This window comes from Entelurus aequoreus, linkage group LG22 (assembly GCF_033978785.1).
Source record: "Entelurus aequoreus isolate RoL-2023_Sb linkage group LG22, RoL_Eaeq_v1.1, whole genome shotgun sequence".
NCBI lineage: Eukaryota > Metazoa > Chordata > Actinopteri > Syngnathiformes > Syngnathidae > Entelurus > Entelurus aequoreus.
This window is the reverse complement of record NC_084752.1, coordinates 9,297,376-9,314,537: the sequence shown is the minus strand read 5'-3', so window position 1 is coordinate 9,314,537 and position 17,162 is coordinate 9,297,376. Positions and strand designations below refer to the sequence as shown.

At 40.2% G+C, this 17,162-nt stretch overlaps 1 protein-coding gene across 3 annotated transcripts in view; it reads left to right on the top strand.

Moving 5' to 3' along the window:
* LOC133639255 (coxsackievirus and adenovirus receptor homolog) overlaps window positions 1–8,143 on the top strand; it is a 22,624-nt gene extending 14,481 nt beyond the window's left edge. For all 3 annotated transcript variants that reach the window (XM_062032439.1, XM_062032437.1, XM_062032440.1), the window contains exon 2: window positions 6,226–8,143. In XM_062032439.1, the coding sequence (XP_061888423.1) occupies window positions 6,248–7,135 (888 nt within the window). In that variant the 5' untranslated portion in view covers window positions 6,226–6,247 and the 3' untranslated portion in view covers window positions 7,136–8,143. The remainder of the gene's footprint in view (window positions 1–6,225) is intronic.
* Window positions 8,144–17,162: the final 9,019 nt, after the last annotated feature.

Here is a 17,162-nt window from a genome sequence, read left to right as displayed (position 1 = left end):
TGAGTTTGAACATCAAATATCTTGTCTTTGTAGTGCATTCAATTGAATATTGAGTTTGAGTTTGAGTTTATTTCGAACATGCATGCATACAACATGATACATCACAATTTCCAGTTTCTTTTCAACATGTTCGAAAAGGAGTAGGAAGAAGCAGAGCTTATTTAATCCTACCCCTTTTCTTTACATAACAGTTGCAAAACTTTTTGTTCACTTCCTGTTCACAATTTTTTCACAATAAACTCCATAAGTAATCACAATAAAAATAAATAGATAAATAATAGTAAGAATTTAATAATAATAATTGGTGAAGTAAGTCATATTTCATATGATGAGATAAATAAGATTACTTTAAGAATGAATGAATGGATGGATGAAATAAATTGAGAATGTTTGTCATGGTTCTTCTTCTTTGTACTTTGTAAACACTTTAAGTTTGAAGAGTTTCTTGAAGTGGATCATATTAGTACATTGTTTGATTGCTTTGCTTAATCCATTCCATAATTTAATTCCACATACTGATATACTGAAGGTCTTAAGTGTTGTACGTGCAAACAAATGTTTTAAATTACGTTTTTCTCTAAGATTATATTTCTCCTCTTTTTTTGAGAAGAATTGTTGTATATTCTTGGGTAGCAGGTTATAGTTTGCTTTGTGCATAATTTTAGCTGTTTGCAAATTCACTATGTCGTGGAATTTCAGTATTTTTGATTCAATAAATAAAGGGTTTGTATGTCCTTTATATCCAACATTATGTATTATTCTAACTGATCTTTTTTGTAACACCGTTAATGAATGAAGTGTACTTTTGTAATTATTTCCCCATATTTCTACACAGTAGCTCAGATATGGTAACACTAGTGAGCAGTAGAGAATATGAAGGGATTTTTGCTCTAGAACATGTTTTGCTTTATTCATTATTGACGTGTTTCTTGCAACTTTATGTTGTATATTTTTTACGTGAGATTTCCAGTTCAATTTATCATCAATCATTATACCTAGAAATTTGGTTTCATTTACTCTTTCAATTTCTATTCCGTCTATTTGTATTTGTGTTTGACTTTCTCTTCTACTATTACCAAATAGCATTATTTTAGTTTTACTAAGATTCAACGATAGTCTGTTTTTGTCAAACCATCTTTTTAATTTGTTAATTTCTTTTGTTATTATTTGTATTATCTCCTGTGTGTTCTCTCCTGAACAAAACGCTGTTGTATCATCTGCAAATAATACTAACTTTAAATCTTTTGTAACTTTACAAATGTCATTTATATAGAGATTGAATAATTTAGGTCCTAGTATTGATCCCTGAGGTACACCACAGGATATATTTAGCGTTGTAGACGTGTGTTCGCCTAGCTTCACGTATTGTTTCCTGTTCGTTAGATAACTTCTTATCCAGTTTAAGACTAACCCTCTGATGCCATATCATTCTAGTTTTTTGATTAAAATATTGTGATTAATTGTGTCAAATGCTTTAGTTAGATCCATAAAAACCGCTGCCGCACATTTTTTACTATCTATTGCATTGGTAATTTCTTCTGTAATTTCAATTAAAGCCATTGAAGTTGAAACATTAGGTCTATATCCATATTGGTTCTCTTCGAGTATTCTATTTTTATTTATGAAACTTTCTAATCTGTTATTGAACTTGTTTTTCAATGATTTTAGAAAATTGTGGAAGTAGAGAAACAGGTCTATAATTTGTAAATTGATGTTTGTCTCCAGTCTTATAAATTGGTGCAACTTTAGCTATTTTCATTTTGTTTGGAAATGTACCTGTTTGAAATGATAGGTTACCAATATACATTAAAGGCCTACTGAAATGAATTTTTTTTATTTAAACGGGGATAGCAGATCTATTCTATGTGTCATACTTGATCATTTCGCGATATTGCCATATTTTTGCTGAAAGGATTTAGTATAGAACAGCGACGATAAAGATTGCAACTTTTGGTATCTGATAAAAAAAAGGCTTGCACCTACCGGAAGTAGCGTGACGTAGTCAGTTGAACATATACGCAAAGTTCCCTATTGTTTACAATGATGGCCGCATGAAGTGAGAGAGATTCGGACCGAGAAAGCGACAATTTCCCCATTAATTTGAGCGAGGATGAAAGATTTGTGGATGAGTAAAGTGCAAGTGAAGGACTAGTGGGGAGTTGAAGCTATTCAGATAGGGAAGATGCTGTGAGAGCCGGGGGTGACCTGATATTCAGCTGGGAATGACTACAACAGTAAATAAACACAAGACATATATATACTCTATTAGCCACAACACAACCAGGCTTATATTTAATATGCCACAAATTAATCCTGCATAAAAACACCTGCGTGTTTGTTATGCTAGCTCCTAGCTCCTCTGCTAGCTCCTAGCTCCATAGAACACGCCAATACAATTCAAACACCTGATCAACACACACAATCACTCAGCCCAAAAGACCGTTTACCTAACCCAAGGTTCATAAAGCTTATATATTTTTAAAAAGTTACGTACGTGACGCGCACATACGGTCAAGTTATCGAATGTTTAGCAGCCAAGGCTGCATACTCACGGTACCTGATATTCAGCTGGGAATGACTACAACAGTAAATAAACACAAGACATATATATACTCTATTAGCCACAACACAACCAGGCTTATATTTAATATGCCACAAATTAATCCTGCATAATAACACCTGCGTGTTTGTTATGCTAGCTCCTAGCTCCTCTGCTAGCTCCTAGCTCCATAGAACACGCCAATACAATTCAAACACCTGATCAACACACACAATCACTCAGCCCAAAAGACCGTTCACCTAACCCAAGGTTCATAAAGCTTATATATTTTTAAAAAGTTACGTACGTGACGCGCAGGTACGGTACGTGTTATGCTAGCTCCTAGCTCCTCTGCTAGCTCCTAGCTCCATAGAACACGCCAATACAATTCAAACACATGATCAACACACACAATCATTCAGCCCAAAAGACCGTTCACCTAACCCAAGGTTCATAAAGCTTATATATTTTAAAAAAGTTACGTACATACGCAAAAAAAAGCCAAAGCTGCATACTCACAGTAGCACGTCTGCGTCTTTGTCATCCAAATCAAAGTAATCCTGGTAAGAGTCTGTGTTGTCCCAGTTCTCTACAGGCGTCTGTGTATCCAAATCAAAAGTCCTCCTGGTTAGAGTCTCTGTTATCCGAGTTCTTCCATCTTGACTGCATCTTTCGGGAATGTAAACAAAGAAGCGCCGGCTGTGTACTGTTGTGGCTGACTACGTTCGAAAAATACGTCCATTTCGCACCGACAACTTTCTTCTTTGCTTGCTCGGCTTCCTTCTCCATAATGCAATGAACATGATTGAAACAGATTCACGAACACAGATGTCCAGAATACTGTGGAATTATGAAATGAAAACAGAGCTTTTTCGTATCGGCTTCAATGTGGAAGGCATACCCGTGTTCGCCGGGCTACGTCACGCGCATACGTCATCCTCAGAGGCGTTTCGAACCGGAAGTTTAGCGGCAAATTTAAAATGTCACTTTATAAGTTAACCCGGCCGTATTGGCATGTGTTATAATGTTAAGATTTCATCATTGATATATAAACTATCAGACTGCGTGGTCGGTAGTAGTGGCTTTCAGTAGGCCTTTAATGGTCCTGAGATCTCTTCAATAACCTTTTTTATCGTTTCCATATCAATTCCGTTACAATCAGTTGAAGTCTTAGATTTACATTTTTTCACGATTGTAACTATTTCCTCCTGTGTCACATTACTGAGGAACATGGAGTTGAAAAGGATTTGCAAATCATTGTATTCCGTTTATATTTACATCTAACACAATTTCCCAACTCATATGGAAACGAGTTTGTATATATGTATGGATATATATGTGTGTATTTGTGTATATATATATATATATATATATATATATATATATATATATATATATATATATATATATATATATATATATATATATATATATATATATATATATATATATATATGTATATATATATATATATGTATATATATATATATATGTATATATATGTATATATATGTATATATGTATATGTATATATATATATATATGTGTGTATATATATACATATATACATATATATATATATATGTGTGTATATGTGTGTGTATGTGTATATACATGTATATATGTATAAATATGTATGTATGTGTATATATGTATGGCCCTTGAAGTTGTGCGACATCACCTCCACAACAGTCCTCAAGATGGACTCAAAAGCCAACAACTACATTCGCTAGTGGCTGGGCCTGTCTTTCCAACACGGCGCTGTTTGGAAGAACCATTCTGAAGCTGCCACAGAAATCCATCAGCTTGGGCTACAAACAGGAGAAGGTGAGGCTCGTGTTCGAGCTCAGACTCACCTGATCAGTCTGTCCGTAACACCAAGACCCAAGTCAGTACAGGGCGTAAGTGGAATGCGACGCGGACAGTAGACCAGGCCATCGTCCGACTGAAACACCAGGAGATGGTAGGACAGATAGAGTCTGGCAGAGCCGGCTTCGGATGGGGAACAGCATCCAAGATGTGGTCCAAAGCCAAAAGGAAGGAAAGAAAAGATCTGGTGATCTCAGAAGTGGTCAAGATGGAAGAGGAGAGCTACATGATCAAGGCTGTGGGCCAACAGCAGCAAGGGAGATGGACCAATTGGGAGGCCGTTGTCAACAGAGTTGTTACAGGGCAGACATGTGGAAGATGCCCCAGGCGAGGCTAAGTTTCCTCATCAGGGCCACGTACGATACCCTCCCCAGTCCTGGGAACTTGCATGTGTGGTATGGGGCAGAGGTGACCTGCCAGCTATGTGACTCCCAGAACCCAAGCTTGCATCACATTCTTTCTGACTGCAAGGTAGCTTTGTCGCAGGGCCGGTACGGATGGCGGCACGACCGCGTCCTGTGGAAGCTAGCTGAAATCCTGGAGGCACGCAGAGTGGAAGCAAATGGGGCCAGTCCGGGAACAGCTCAGCGGTCTATTAAGTTTGTCAAGCAAGGTGGCCAGCCTCAGAGCAGCAGCAAGAGCATTCAGTCTCTCATGTCAGCTGTCGGAGAATGGAACATGAGGGCTGATCTAGATTGTCAGTTGAAGTTCCCTCAAGAGATCACCACAACCTCGTTACGCCCAGACATTGTCCTGTGGTCCACCTCTACTAAGACTGTCATCATGGTAGAATTAATGGTACCCTGGGAAGAGGGAATGGAGGCTGCCTTTGAAAGAAAGAGGGACAAATACTCAGAGCTGGCAAGCGAGTGTGCACAAGCAGGATGGAGGCCCTTCACCTATCCAGTAGAAGTTGGCTGTAGAGGCTACACTGGAGCGTTCACCCAGCGGCTCCTAAAGTCACTCGGGATCAAAGGCTCCAATCTAAAGAAGGCCCTCAAGCCATGGCAGAGGAAGCAGAACAAGGGAGCTTCTGGTTGTGGCTCAGAAGAAACAAAAAGGCGTGGGGAAAGCAGGGCGCGTAAACAGGGGGCAGTAGGGAGGCTTCCCTGCTGCCATGTTACGGTATGCGGTCAGGCCCACGCTTGACTCAGGGAGATGGACGTCCCTGCCATGCATAGGCCCTTGGGACTCATTCCATATACACAACAGCAATAACACCGGGGTTAGAATGTGGGTACAGTATGGATCCTTCAGCTGGCTGCAGGGGGCGGAAGGGAGACGTCCCTGTCGATGCTCCACCACCCAGAGATGTTCCGGGACTAAAGGAGCAAAACATCCGTGAAAGGTGGCTCCCGGCTGATGACCGTGCAGCCAGCACCACATGGCACTGTCGGAGGTGCGTCAGGCAGTAATGCCCTACAAGTGTTAACTTGTGCTTACATCTGTATGTATATATATATATATATATATGTATGTATGTGTATATGTATATGTATGTATATGTATATATGTATGTGTATGTATGTATGTGTATGTATGTAACAGATTCACAAATACTATCGTTAAAAGTAATCTACCAGTTAAATAGTTTATTAATCAGCCTGTATTTAAAGGAGGGAAAAACTTTCATAAAAATAGATAAAAAACGTTAAAAAGTCGATACAAATCAGCGCGCGGGAAGGTGTTCATATAGTCGTGTGAATCTCAATTCTGCTTCCCAAAGATGGTAGTGGCAAAAGAGCTTTAACAACAAGAACTTGGACTAGAGCTGGTGAAGACCCAAAAGACAATGTCATTTCTGTTTTATTTTACAGAAAGCTCCTGTCCAACAGTCCAATGATGACTTCTGTGCAGTGGTATTTTGTATCGGTGCTGGCATTTTGCACCACAAGCCCAGCTTGTGCTCTTGAAATCAGCTCCAACAAGCCCTACTACGCGGACAAAGGATCAAACGTCACACTTGATTGCAAGAACCCACATCCCTCTGACAACGCAAAGAGCGTAGTGCAGTGGAAAATTACATCGTCAAAAAATGATCAGATTCTTTTTATTCATAAAGACCGTAACAATTTGGATAAGAAAAGCAGGATTCACTTTACATCTCTCCACCCCTACAATGGAGACGCTTCCATAAGTATCAGCGACCTGCGTATGTCAGATGCTGGGACCTACCAGTGCCACCTGATGAGCGGTACTGAAGAAATCGTGAAAACCATGAAACTGACAGTTAGGGAGAAGCTGAGCACACCGGTGTGTGCCGTGGAAGGAGAGCCTGTGGGGAGTAATGACGTGACGCTCAAATGCAAATCGTCACAAGGCACTCCTCCGCTGATGTACAGCTGGACAAAGACGAGTGGAAACCAGAAGAAGCCCCCTAACGCCATTGAAGACGCCACAGGAGGGAACTTGTTTGTAAAAAGGATCTCAGGGGACAACTGCGGAAGCTATCTCTGTACGGTCGAAAGCCTGCTGCTTGATACCAAACACTGTGAGATCCTACTTAAGTGTCCATCGTCATCATCGAACAAGAGCGATGCAACCAATTTCAGTGAGATACTACTAACTTGTCCAGAGTCACCGCCGATAACAAGCAATGGAAAGAAAGTGATTATAGCAGTGGCTGTGACTGCTGTGCTTTTGCTGGCCATTGTCTTCGTTATCAGTTTTTGGTACTTGAGGAAAAATCGTGGAGAGCTAGTCATCAATGAAACAGTGACCGAATAGTTTTCCAATGAGAAAACCTTCCGACAAGGTGAAGGACAAGCATTTTTCTGTAGTTTTTGTTCCTACAGGTACATTCGTTTTATGATGAGGTAGGCGCTCTTGGAGGATGACACCCTGTGGCAACACCATCCATTTTCTATAACATTTGTCATGCAACATAACTTGAGGTTATGTACGCATGAAACACACAAGTTTGTCCTAGCTGTCCTTTTAATGGACTCCTAATCTCAACGTGTTACGTAGATAAGACACCAATAACCGAAACAAACCTTTTCACCACCACAAGCAAGCCCAAACCTGTCAAAAGATTATAACTCATGAATGGAATAAATATACATTAACAGTCAGTCGCCCTCAGTCTGGAGCCTATGCAAGATTTCCCCTGGTACGGTAAGGATGGAAATACAATAGTTACACACTTTGCTGTAATGGTTTGGAATCCTGCAGTGCCTGCACCTTGTGGTGCCAGCTCAAGAAGACACATGAACAGACCTGAAGTTTGAGAACACACAAATTACTTGGACATGGCTTGCGGAAAAGCTTTTCTCCACCAAGTACTGTGTGACGTTTTGCATAACGTATGATTAACGTTAATTCCTAACCTTTAATGTATTTTATCAGGTTTTTATTTACATTGTGACTCTTTGTGAAAACTACATAGGTAACATTGAGAACTCCACTAAAGTGTGAAGTGAATTATATTTATATAGCGCTTTTCTCTACTAGACTCAAATAACACATGTGTGAGTGGCACTGGGAGCAGGTGGTCAAAGTGTCTTGCCCAAGGACACAACAACAGTGAAAGGCAGAAAGGGGGATCAAACCTGGAACCAACATGTTGCTGGCACGGCCGCTCCACCAACCTAGCAATGTCGCCCCAAAAGATGTGAGCTGTCTCAGCTTAATGTTAAGTGACGAGCATTTTCAGCAGTTGAAATAATATTTGTAATATAGGGTTGTGTCGTTTGAGCAATAAAGAATTTGTATATTGTTACACGTTGTTGTTCCTGCTTTGTTTACTTGGGAAACAAAACTGAGCAATGAAGAGTTAATGTTGTTCATGCTTTGTTTACACGAGAAGTTTTGATATGACACTTGATGTGAGTGTTTTAGCGCCGCCCAGACCGACATCCTGCCCTCCAACAATCGGTATAAGTAAAAAAAAAAATTTCAAATTTTTCAAATGGTGTAAAAAGTTTTTTCAATATTTGTTTCCAGACCCAAAATGAACAAAACAGTTAACGGATCGGTCCGTGTATGTCGTGGCCATTCGTTTTTCGTTTGGAATATACAAATAATGATTTTTGGTTTGAAAATGAAAAGACGAAAAAACAGATCATTATCAATTATCTGTTAACCAATTTTATTGATGTTTTTAAAAATTCAAAATGGAAATTAAAACTAGTGGGAAACTATTTTCTCTATTCCCCATTCAATTTGTTTGGATTGGATATAAGCGTGGATTGGATTGCACATGCGCAGAGTCTCTTTTCAGATTCTCGTTTTTGTAACAGAAGACAGAACGGTGACAGTTGTGTCCTCAAAACAATTTTCTCGCAGGAGTTTCCTGTTTTTTTAATGTTCAGGGACATGGAAAGTGACACATGTTATTGGTTCTCTATCGAGAAGAATCCGTACACTGGCCTACTCGGATCGTTTTTCCAATTTTCGATGTTGGGCACAATTGGAAAAGGGATAATGGACATTTAACTTGTTTTTTGTGAATCCATTTAAGACACTAGTTTCCCCGCAGGTAGTTTTACGTGGACTTGGACTTGCAGGTAAATACACGCAGAAAAAGACAGGAGGACGAAGGAGTCAAGATCAAGGAAGTCAAGGATATTTTTGTTTTAACCTACCCATACAGCCAATGACAGTCAAGGCGCAATGGCACCAAAAAACTGCAAAGTGGCTGCTGGATGTAACAGCATACTTCTTATAGGTCGTAAACATACTTGCCAACCCTCCTGAATTTTTTGGGAGACTCCCGAATTTCAGTGCCTCAGAGAAGCACAAGGCGGCGGCAACGCCCAGTATAATGGGCCACCTTGCTAAATGGACACCCAAGGGTGTAACATATGCCGAGACAAAGATGGCTATGCTGATAGCTGCAAGAAACATCCAGTTCTCATTTGCGGATGTTTTCAACATCCGTGAAGGATATGTTCCCGGATTCAGAGATCGCTCGCCAGTACTCAAATGGCAGAACAAAGGCTACTCAAATAGTGAAAGGTAAGTGTTTTTTTTTTTTTAAAGTAAGCAGCAAGTACAGTACAGTTAGTAGAACAACTGTGTATTGTACTATATATATATATATATATATATATATATATATATATATATATATATATATATATATATATATATATATATATATATATATATATATATATATATATATATATATATATATATATATATATATATATATATATATATATATATAATTTGATGCCAGCAACATGTGACAAAGAAGTTGGGAAAGGTGGCAATAAATACTGAGGAATGCTCATCAAACACTTATGTGGAACATCCACAGGTGAACAGGCAAATTGGTAACAGGTGGGTGCCATGATTGGGTATAAAAGTAGATTCCATGAAATGATGCGTGAGCAAATTGTTGAACAGTTTAAGAAAAACCTTTCTCAACCAGCTATTGCAAGGAATTTAGGGATTTCACCATCTACGCTCCGTAATATCATCAAAGGGTTCAGAGAATCTGGAGAAATCACTGCACGTAAGCAGCTAAGCCCGTGACCTTCGATCCCTCAGGCTGTACTGCATCAACAAGCGACATCTGTGTGTAAAGGATATCACCACATGGGCTCAGGAACACTTCAGAAACCCACTGTCAGTAACTACAGTTGGTCGCTACGTAAGTGCAATCCTATGTAAGGCGAAAACCGTTTTATCAACAACACCCAAAAACGCCGTCGGCTTCGCTGGGCCTGAGCTCATCTAAGATGGACTGATACAAAGTGTAAAAGTGTTCTGTGGTCTGACGAGTCCACATTTCAAATTGTTTTTGGAAACTGTGGACGTCGTGTCCTCCGGACCAAAGAGGAAAAGAACCGTCCGGATTGTTATAGGCGCAAAGTGTAAAAGCCAGCATGTGTGATGGTATGGGGGTGTATTAGTGCCCAAAACATGGGTAACTTACACATCTGTGAAGGTGCCGTTAATGCTGAAAGGTACATACAGGCTTTGGAGCAACATATGTTGCCATCCAAGCAACGTTACCATGGACGCCCCTGCTTATTTCAGCAAGACAATGCCAAGCCACGTGTTACATCAACGTGGCTTCATAGTAAAAGAGTGCGGGTACTAGACTGGCCTGCCTGTAGTCCAGACCTGTCTCCCATTGAAAATGTGTGGCGCATTATGAAGCCTAAAATACCACAAGGGAGACCCCCTGACTGTTACTTAAGCTGTACATCAAGCAAGAATGGGAAAGAATTCCACCAGATAAGTTTAAAAAATGTGTCTCCTCAGTTCCCAAACGTTTACTGAGTGTTGTTAAAAGGAAAGGCCATGTAACACAGTGGTGAACATGCCCTTTCCCAACTACTTTGGCACATGTTGCAGCCATCAAATTCTAAGTTAATTATTCAAATATCTTGTCCTTGTAGTGCATTCAATTGAATATGGGTTGAAAAGGATTTGCAAATCATTGTATTCCGTTTATATTTACATCTAACACAATTTCCCAACTCCTATGGAAACGGGGTTTGTATATATATATATGTATATATATATATATATATATATATATATATATATATATATATATATATATATATATATATATATATATATATATATATATATATATATATTCATATATAAGAAATACTTGAATTTCAGTGAATTCTAGCTATAAATATACTCCTCCCCCCTCTACTGAATACAAAGATATCCCCTTTGAAATCAACAGAAATATTAAAGGCTTACTGAAAGCCACTACTACCGACCACGCAGTCTGATAGTTTATATATCAATGATGAAATGTTAACATTGCAACACATGCCAATACGGCCGGGTGAACTTTTAAAGTGCAATTTTAAATTTCCCGGGAAATATCCGTCTGAAAACTCGGTATGATGACGTTTGCGCGTGACGTCACGGATTGTAGCAGACATTTTGGAACAGCACGGTGGCCAGCTTAAGTCGTCTGTTTTCATCGCAAAATTCCACAGTATTCTGGACATCTGTGTTGGTGAATCTTTTGCAATTTGTTTAATGAACAATGGAGACAGCAAATAAGAAAGCTGTAGGTGGGATCTGTGTATTAGCGACTGGCTGCAGCAACACAACCAGGAGGACTTTGAGTTGGATAGCAGACGCGCTACCGTGAGTACAGCTTCCAAACATTTGATCGCTTGCCCGTACGTGCGTGCCGTTATGTGCATGTCACGTACGTAACTTTGGGGAAATATATGTGCTGTATGAACTTTACGAAAGCCACAACGCTGTCTGCCGCCGCGCCGCTGTCTTTACCGCTGTCCTCACCGGTGTCTGGGTTGACTTCCTCCGTCTCCGGGCCGCCGACCGCACCGATGATCGTGGTGAAGTCCTCCGTCGCGCCGTCGATCACTGGAACGCAGGTGAGCACGGGTGGTGATGTGCAGATGAAGGCTGGCGTAGGTGGAGAGCTAATGTTTTTAGCATAGCTCTGTCGAGGTCCCGTAGCTAAGTTAGCTTAAATGGCGTCGTTAGCAACAGCATTGCTAGGCTTCGCCAGGCGGGACAGCATTAACCGTGTAGTTACAGGTCCAGGGTTTAGTTCAGTGTCTCCTGATAGTAGAAGTAATAGTAGTATTGTTGATCTTCGGTCTATCCTTCCAGTCAGGGGCATGTTTCTTCTGTTTCTATCCGCAGCTAAGCATGATGCTATCACGTTAGCTCCGAAGCTAAAGTGCTTCGTCGATGTATTGTTGTGGAGATAAAAGTCACCGTGAATGTCCATTTCGCGTTCTTGACTCTCATTTTCAAGAGGATATAGTATCCGAGGTGGTTTAAAATACAAATCCGTGATCCACAATAGACAAAGGAGAAAGTGTGGAATCTAATGAGCCCTTGTACCTAAGTTACGGTCAGAACGAAAAAAGATACATCCTGGCGTCCTGCACTGCACTCTAATCCTTCACTCTCACTTTCCTCATCCACAAATCTTTCATCCTCGCTCAAATTAATGGGGTAATCGTCGCTTTCTCGGTCCGAATCGCTCTCGCTGCTGGTGGGAATGATTGTAAACAATGTGCCGATATGAGGAGCTCCACAACCTGTGACGTCACGCTACTTCCGGTACAGGCAAGGCTTTTTTATCAGCGACCAAAAGTTGTGAACTTTATCGTCGATGTTCTCTACTAAATCCTTTCAGCAAAAATATGGCAATTGACACATAGAATGGACCTGCTATCCCCGTTTAAATAAGAAAATTTCATTTCAGTAGGCCTTTAAACTATTTTGGATGATAATGACAAATGTGCATCAAATAATCTTTAAGATATACTAGACAAAATGTATATTGAAAAGGCTAAAGGTGCTTTTATAAGCTCAAGAGCTAAACGGTTGGAACATGGGGGAAAATTTTCAAATTATTTTCATAGTTTGGGGAGGAAACGTGGATCTAAAACAAAAAGAGAAAAATTAATGAAGTTCTCAGCGCAGACGCTGAAGTAATTAAAACATATATCTCAAATTTCTATCAAAAGCTATACTCGTCTTTTAATATTGAAGAATGTGACTCATTCTTACGAACATTTCATCCCTTCATACCCAAAATGTGTTCTCATAATACAACATGTGATAGTCCCATAAAAATTTGAGAACTAGATAACATTGTAACCCGAGCACCTCTTAATAAAAGTCCTGGTCCTGATGGTTTACCGTTTTTGAACTCTTTAAAACCTTCTGGGATGGGATAAAATTATTACTTTTGTGTGTTTTTAACAAAGCTTTAGATTTAGGCCAATTGCCAGAAACAATGAAACAAAGTATCATCACTCTTTTACCTAAAGCTATAACATATTTTCTCTATATTGAAAACTGGAGGCCTATTATTTTGCTAAACTCAGATTACAAATCTCTAACTTCTTGATATGCTCAAAGACTTAACACCTTGTTTGGAAGACTTAAGTTCAGGTACACAATCAGGTTTCATGAAAGGTCGTCACAATGTCCGTTTAGTGCTGGATATGATCGACTGTACTCACATCTCATTGAGGAAGGAGCTCTTCTTTTTTTTTAGATTTCTATAAAGCTTTTGACAGAGTCAAAAGCTTTATAGAAATAGAGCAGTGGTCCCCAACCACCGGGCCGCGGCCCGGTACCGGTCCGTGGATCGATTGGTACCGGGCTAATTATTATTATTTATTTATTTTATTATTTTATTTTTTATTAAATCAACATAAAAAACACAAGATACACTTACAATTAGTGCACCAACCCAAAAAACCTCCCTCCCCCATTTACACTCATTCTGTCACGGCGCGGATTCGATCCCGCTTCCCTCCTGCCAGCGCCGCTCATCCGTCTGTGCGCACCTTGGGACACGCCTACGTGTGCGCACGTCCAGGGATGCGCCGTGCGCGTCTCCGACCTGCAGCAGCCACCAGCTGCAATCACTCACCGGAATTCTGCACACCTGGGACTGATGAGGGCGAGCTGGATAAAAGACCAGTGGACCCAAGGATCGGCGCGGGAACTTAGTTTTCTCATGGTGTACATGTTTTGCCTTCCCGGATCTCGACCACCTCGCATGGACTTGAACTCTGACGCTCCTCTCAGCCCCACGGACCCCGCTTGTATCCCGGATCATCTGCCTGCCCCCTGGACTTCCTCGTATCTCTTCAACACTTTGGTAACACACATTCCAGTTAAATACTACACATAGTCTTACACCATACACACCCTTGGATCTAGTTCACACTCCATTTCCTTAGTTTATTAAATTACTATTGTTTGTTAATTATTATATATATTGAATATTTATATATATATAATAAATAATTGTACATACTTTCCCCTGGTGCCTGTTTGCCGTCACCTCCCCTTAGTAAACCATAACACATTCACACTCATTCGCACAAAAGTGTTGTTTCTTTCTGTTATTAATATTCTGGTTCCTACACTATATATCAATATAGATCAATATAGTCTGCAGGGATACAGTTCGTAAGCACACATGCACACATGATTGTATTTATGACCAAAAAAAATGTGTCCATGGGACAAATTTTCAAGCCCCCGGTCCGCAGCTACAAAAAGGTTGGGGACCACTGCTGTAGAGCATAAGTTCATACGTAAAGCCTTACACTTATTTTTTATTAATTGGTTGTCCAATTTCTACCCATCAATTCATCTTCTTCCACTTACCCGAGGTCGTGTCGCGGCGGCAGCAGCCTAAGCAGGGAAACTAGACGTCCCTCTCCCCAGCCAGTTCGTCCTGCTCCTGCCGGGGGATCCCGAGGCGTTGCCGGGCCAGCCGGGAGATATAGTCTTCCCAACGTGTCCTGGGTCTTCCCCGTGGCCTCCTAGAGGTCAGACGTGCCCTAAACACCTCCCTAGGGAGGCATTCGGGTGGCATCCTGACCAGATGCCCGAACCACCTCATCTTGCTCCTCTCGATAAGGTCTTATCTTTGTCCATGTGATGTCAGATGAAACAAAAATTGAGCTGTTTGGCCACAATACCCAGCAATATGTTTGGAGGAGAAAAGGTGAGGCCTTTATTCCTAGGAACACCATGACTACTGTCAAGCATGGTGGTGGTAGTATTATGCTCCGGGCCTGTTTTGCTGCTAATGGAACTGGTGCTTTACAGAGAGTAAATGGACAATGAAAAGAGGAACACCTCCAAATTCTTCAGGACAACCTAAAATCATCAGCCCGGAGGTTGGGTCTTGGGCGCAGTTGGGTGTTCCAACAGGACAATGACCCCAAACACACGTCAAAAGTGGTGAAGGAATGGCTAAATCAGGCTAGAATTAAGGTTTTACAAAGGCCTTCTCAAAGTCCTGACTTAAACGTGTGGACAATGCTGAAGAAACAAGTCCATGTCAGAAAACCAACAAATTTGGCTGAACTGCACCAATTTTGTCAAGAGGAGTGGTCAAAAATTTAACCAGAAGCTTGCCAGACGCTTGTGGATGGCTACCAAAAGTGCCTTATTGCAGTGAAACTTGCCAAGGGACATGTAAGCAAATATTAACATTGCTGTATGTATACTTTTGACCCAGCAGATTTGGTCACATGTTCAGTAGACCCATAATAAATTCATAAAAGAACCAAATTTCATGAATGTTTTTTGTGATCAACAAGTATGTGCTCCAATCACTCTATCACAAAAAAATAAGAGATGTGGAAATTATTGGAAACTCAAGACAGCCATGCCATTATGTTCTTCACACGTGTATGTAAACTTTTGACCAAAAAAAAAAGCGTTCATAATAAAGACACAAATCAACCCTCCATAGGTTTTACATATATGTAATTTGGCTTACTCACGGAAGTCTGGATAAATGTCTACCAGATACAGAAAATTGTCACACTTCAACAAAACATGGATCTTTTTGGAGGAAGTTGTAAGGAAGGCAAGATTGTTTTATAAATATCTCTGCAATAGCTCCACGTTTTGATTTCACATTTTTGGGACTTAGGCAGATCACAAATACAAATTAGCAGGTACCATCAGGTAAAAAAAAGTTAGTTTGGCATGATAGGGCTCCTTTAAGATACAAGTATTTCGAGTTCTGAATTTGGTCATGGAACAGATTGAGCTCGAAAGTTGAGGTACCACTTGTCGTACTTCTGTAGTCAGAGGTAAGCTTTCTGATACCTCCCTGAATTTTTTCTTACAAGTATGTCCAACCGGTATTCGACTGAGGTAGACCTACAGAGCTGCCCCCGATGCAGATCAAGTGCTGTGCTTAGGGCCCCACAATCTATGGTGGGCCTCGTTTTGCGTGAAGAAGCGCCTGTAAAATGTCCATTTGAACGACAGGGTGCGTCATATAAAATGTTACAGTAAACATATTCATCGCCACTTTCTACATTGTCACTGGAAAGAATATAATGAAAATTGACCCCACCTGGTTTGACACTCCTGTGGTGTGCGGCATTAGTGCTTCTCTTCAAAAGCATGTAGTAGTGGTGGGTTTGAATCCCAGTCGAAAATGTATTAAAAGATCAGAACATTTCGGTTTTTATATCCTACAATTGTTATATTTCACACCCACAAAAAACAATTGAACAATGTATTTGTCGTGATTTAATTTTAGTACAAAACCTGCATCAAATGATATTAATGTATTTAAAAAGTAGAAAAATCATTTCACATAAAGTGTGAAAATATTTTGTAATAGTGCCTCCAAACATATTTCTGCTTAAGGCCCTATTTAGCCTGTAGACCTAGGACATGCTTTAAGGACTATGTCCCACTAGTGATATAACACCTTAGTGGCCTTGGGAGTGGAGTTAGAGGACTATGTCCCACTAACGAAATAACACCTTGGTGACCTTGGGAGTGGAGTTAGAGGACTATGTCTCACTAGCGAAATAACACCTTGGTGAAGTTAGAGGAAGTGATCGGAGACAGGGACTGCTGACAGACTGCTGTATCTGCAACCAACAACCAGGATTAGGTGAGGAGGAAATAATGGATGGATGAACATGAATGTAAACTGTCTGGTATACAGTAAAAGAAGATGGATGGATGTCTTCATTATCATGGAAGATAATGTATTCTTGCCTCTCATCTTTTCTTATACATCGGAAACAACAGAAATCAACGAAACAGAAATTGCAATCAAAAAATCTTTAATAATGGTACAGACATTAAAACACGTAATTTCAAGATTATTCATACAAGTTTTAAGGGAAACTGCACTTTTTTCCCGTAATTTTGCCTATCATTCGCAATCATGAAAGACATGACAGATGTATTTTTATGCATGCTAAATATTAAATACATGCGATCAAAAGTCCGCTTACAATGGAGGCTATGCGAGCCGCAGTATTCTGCCTAT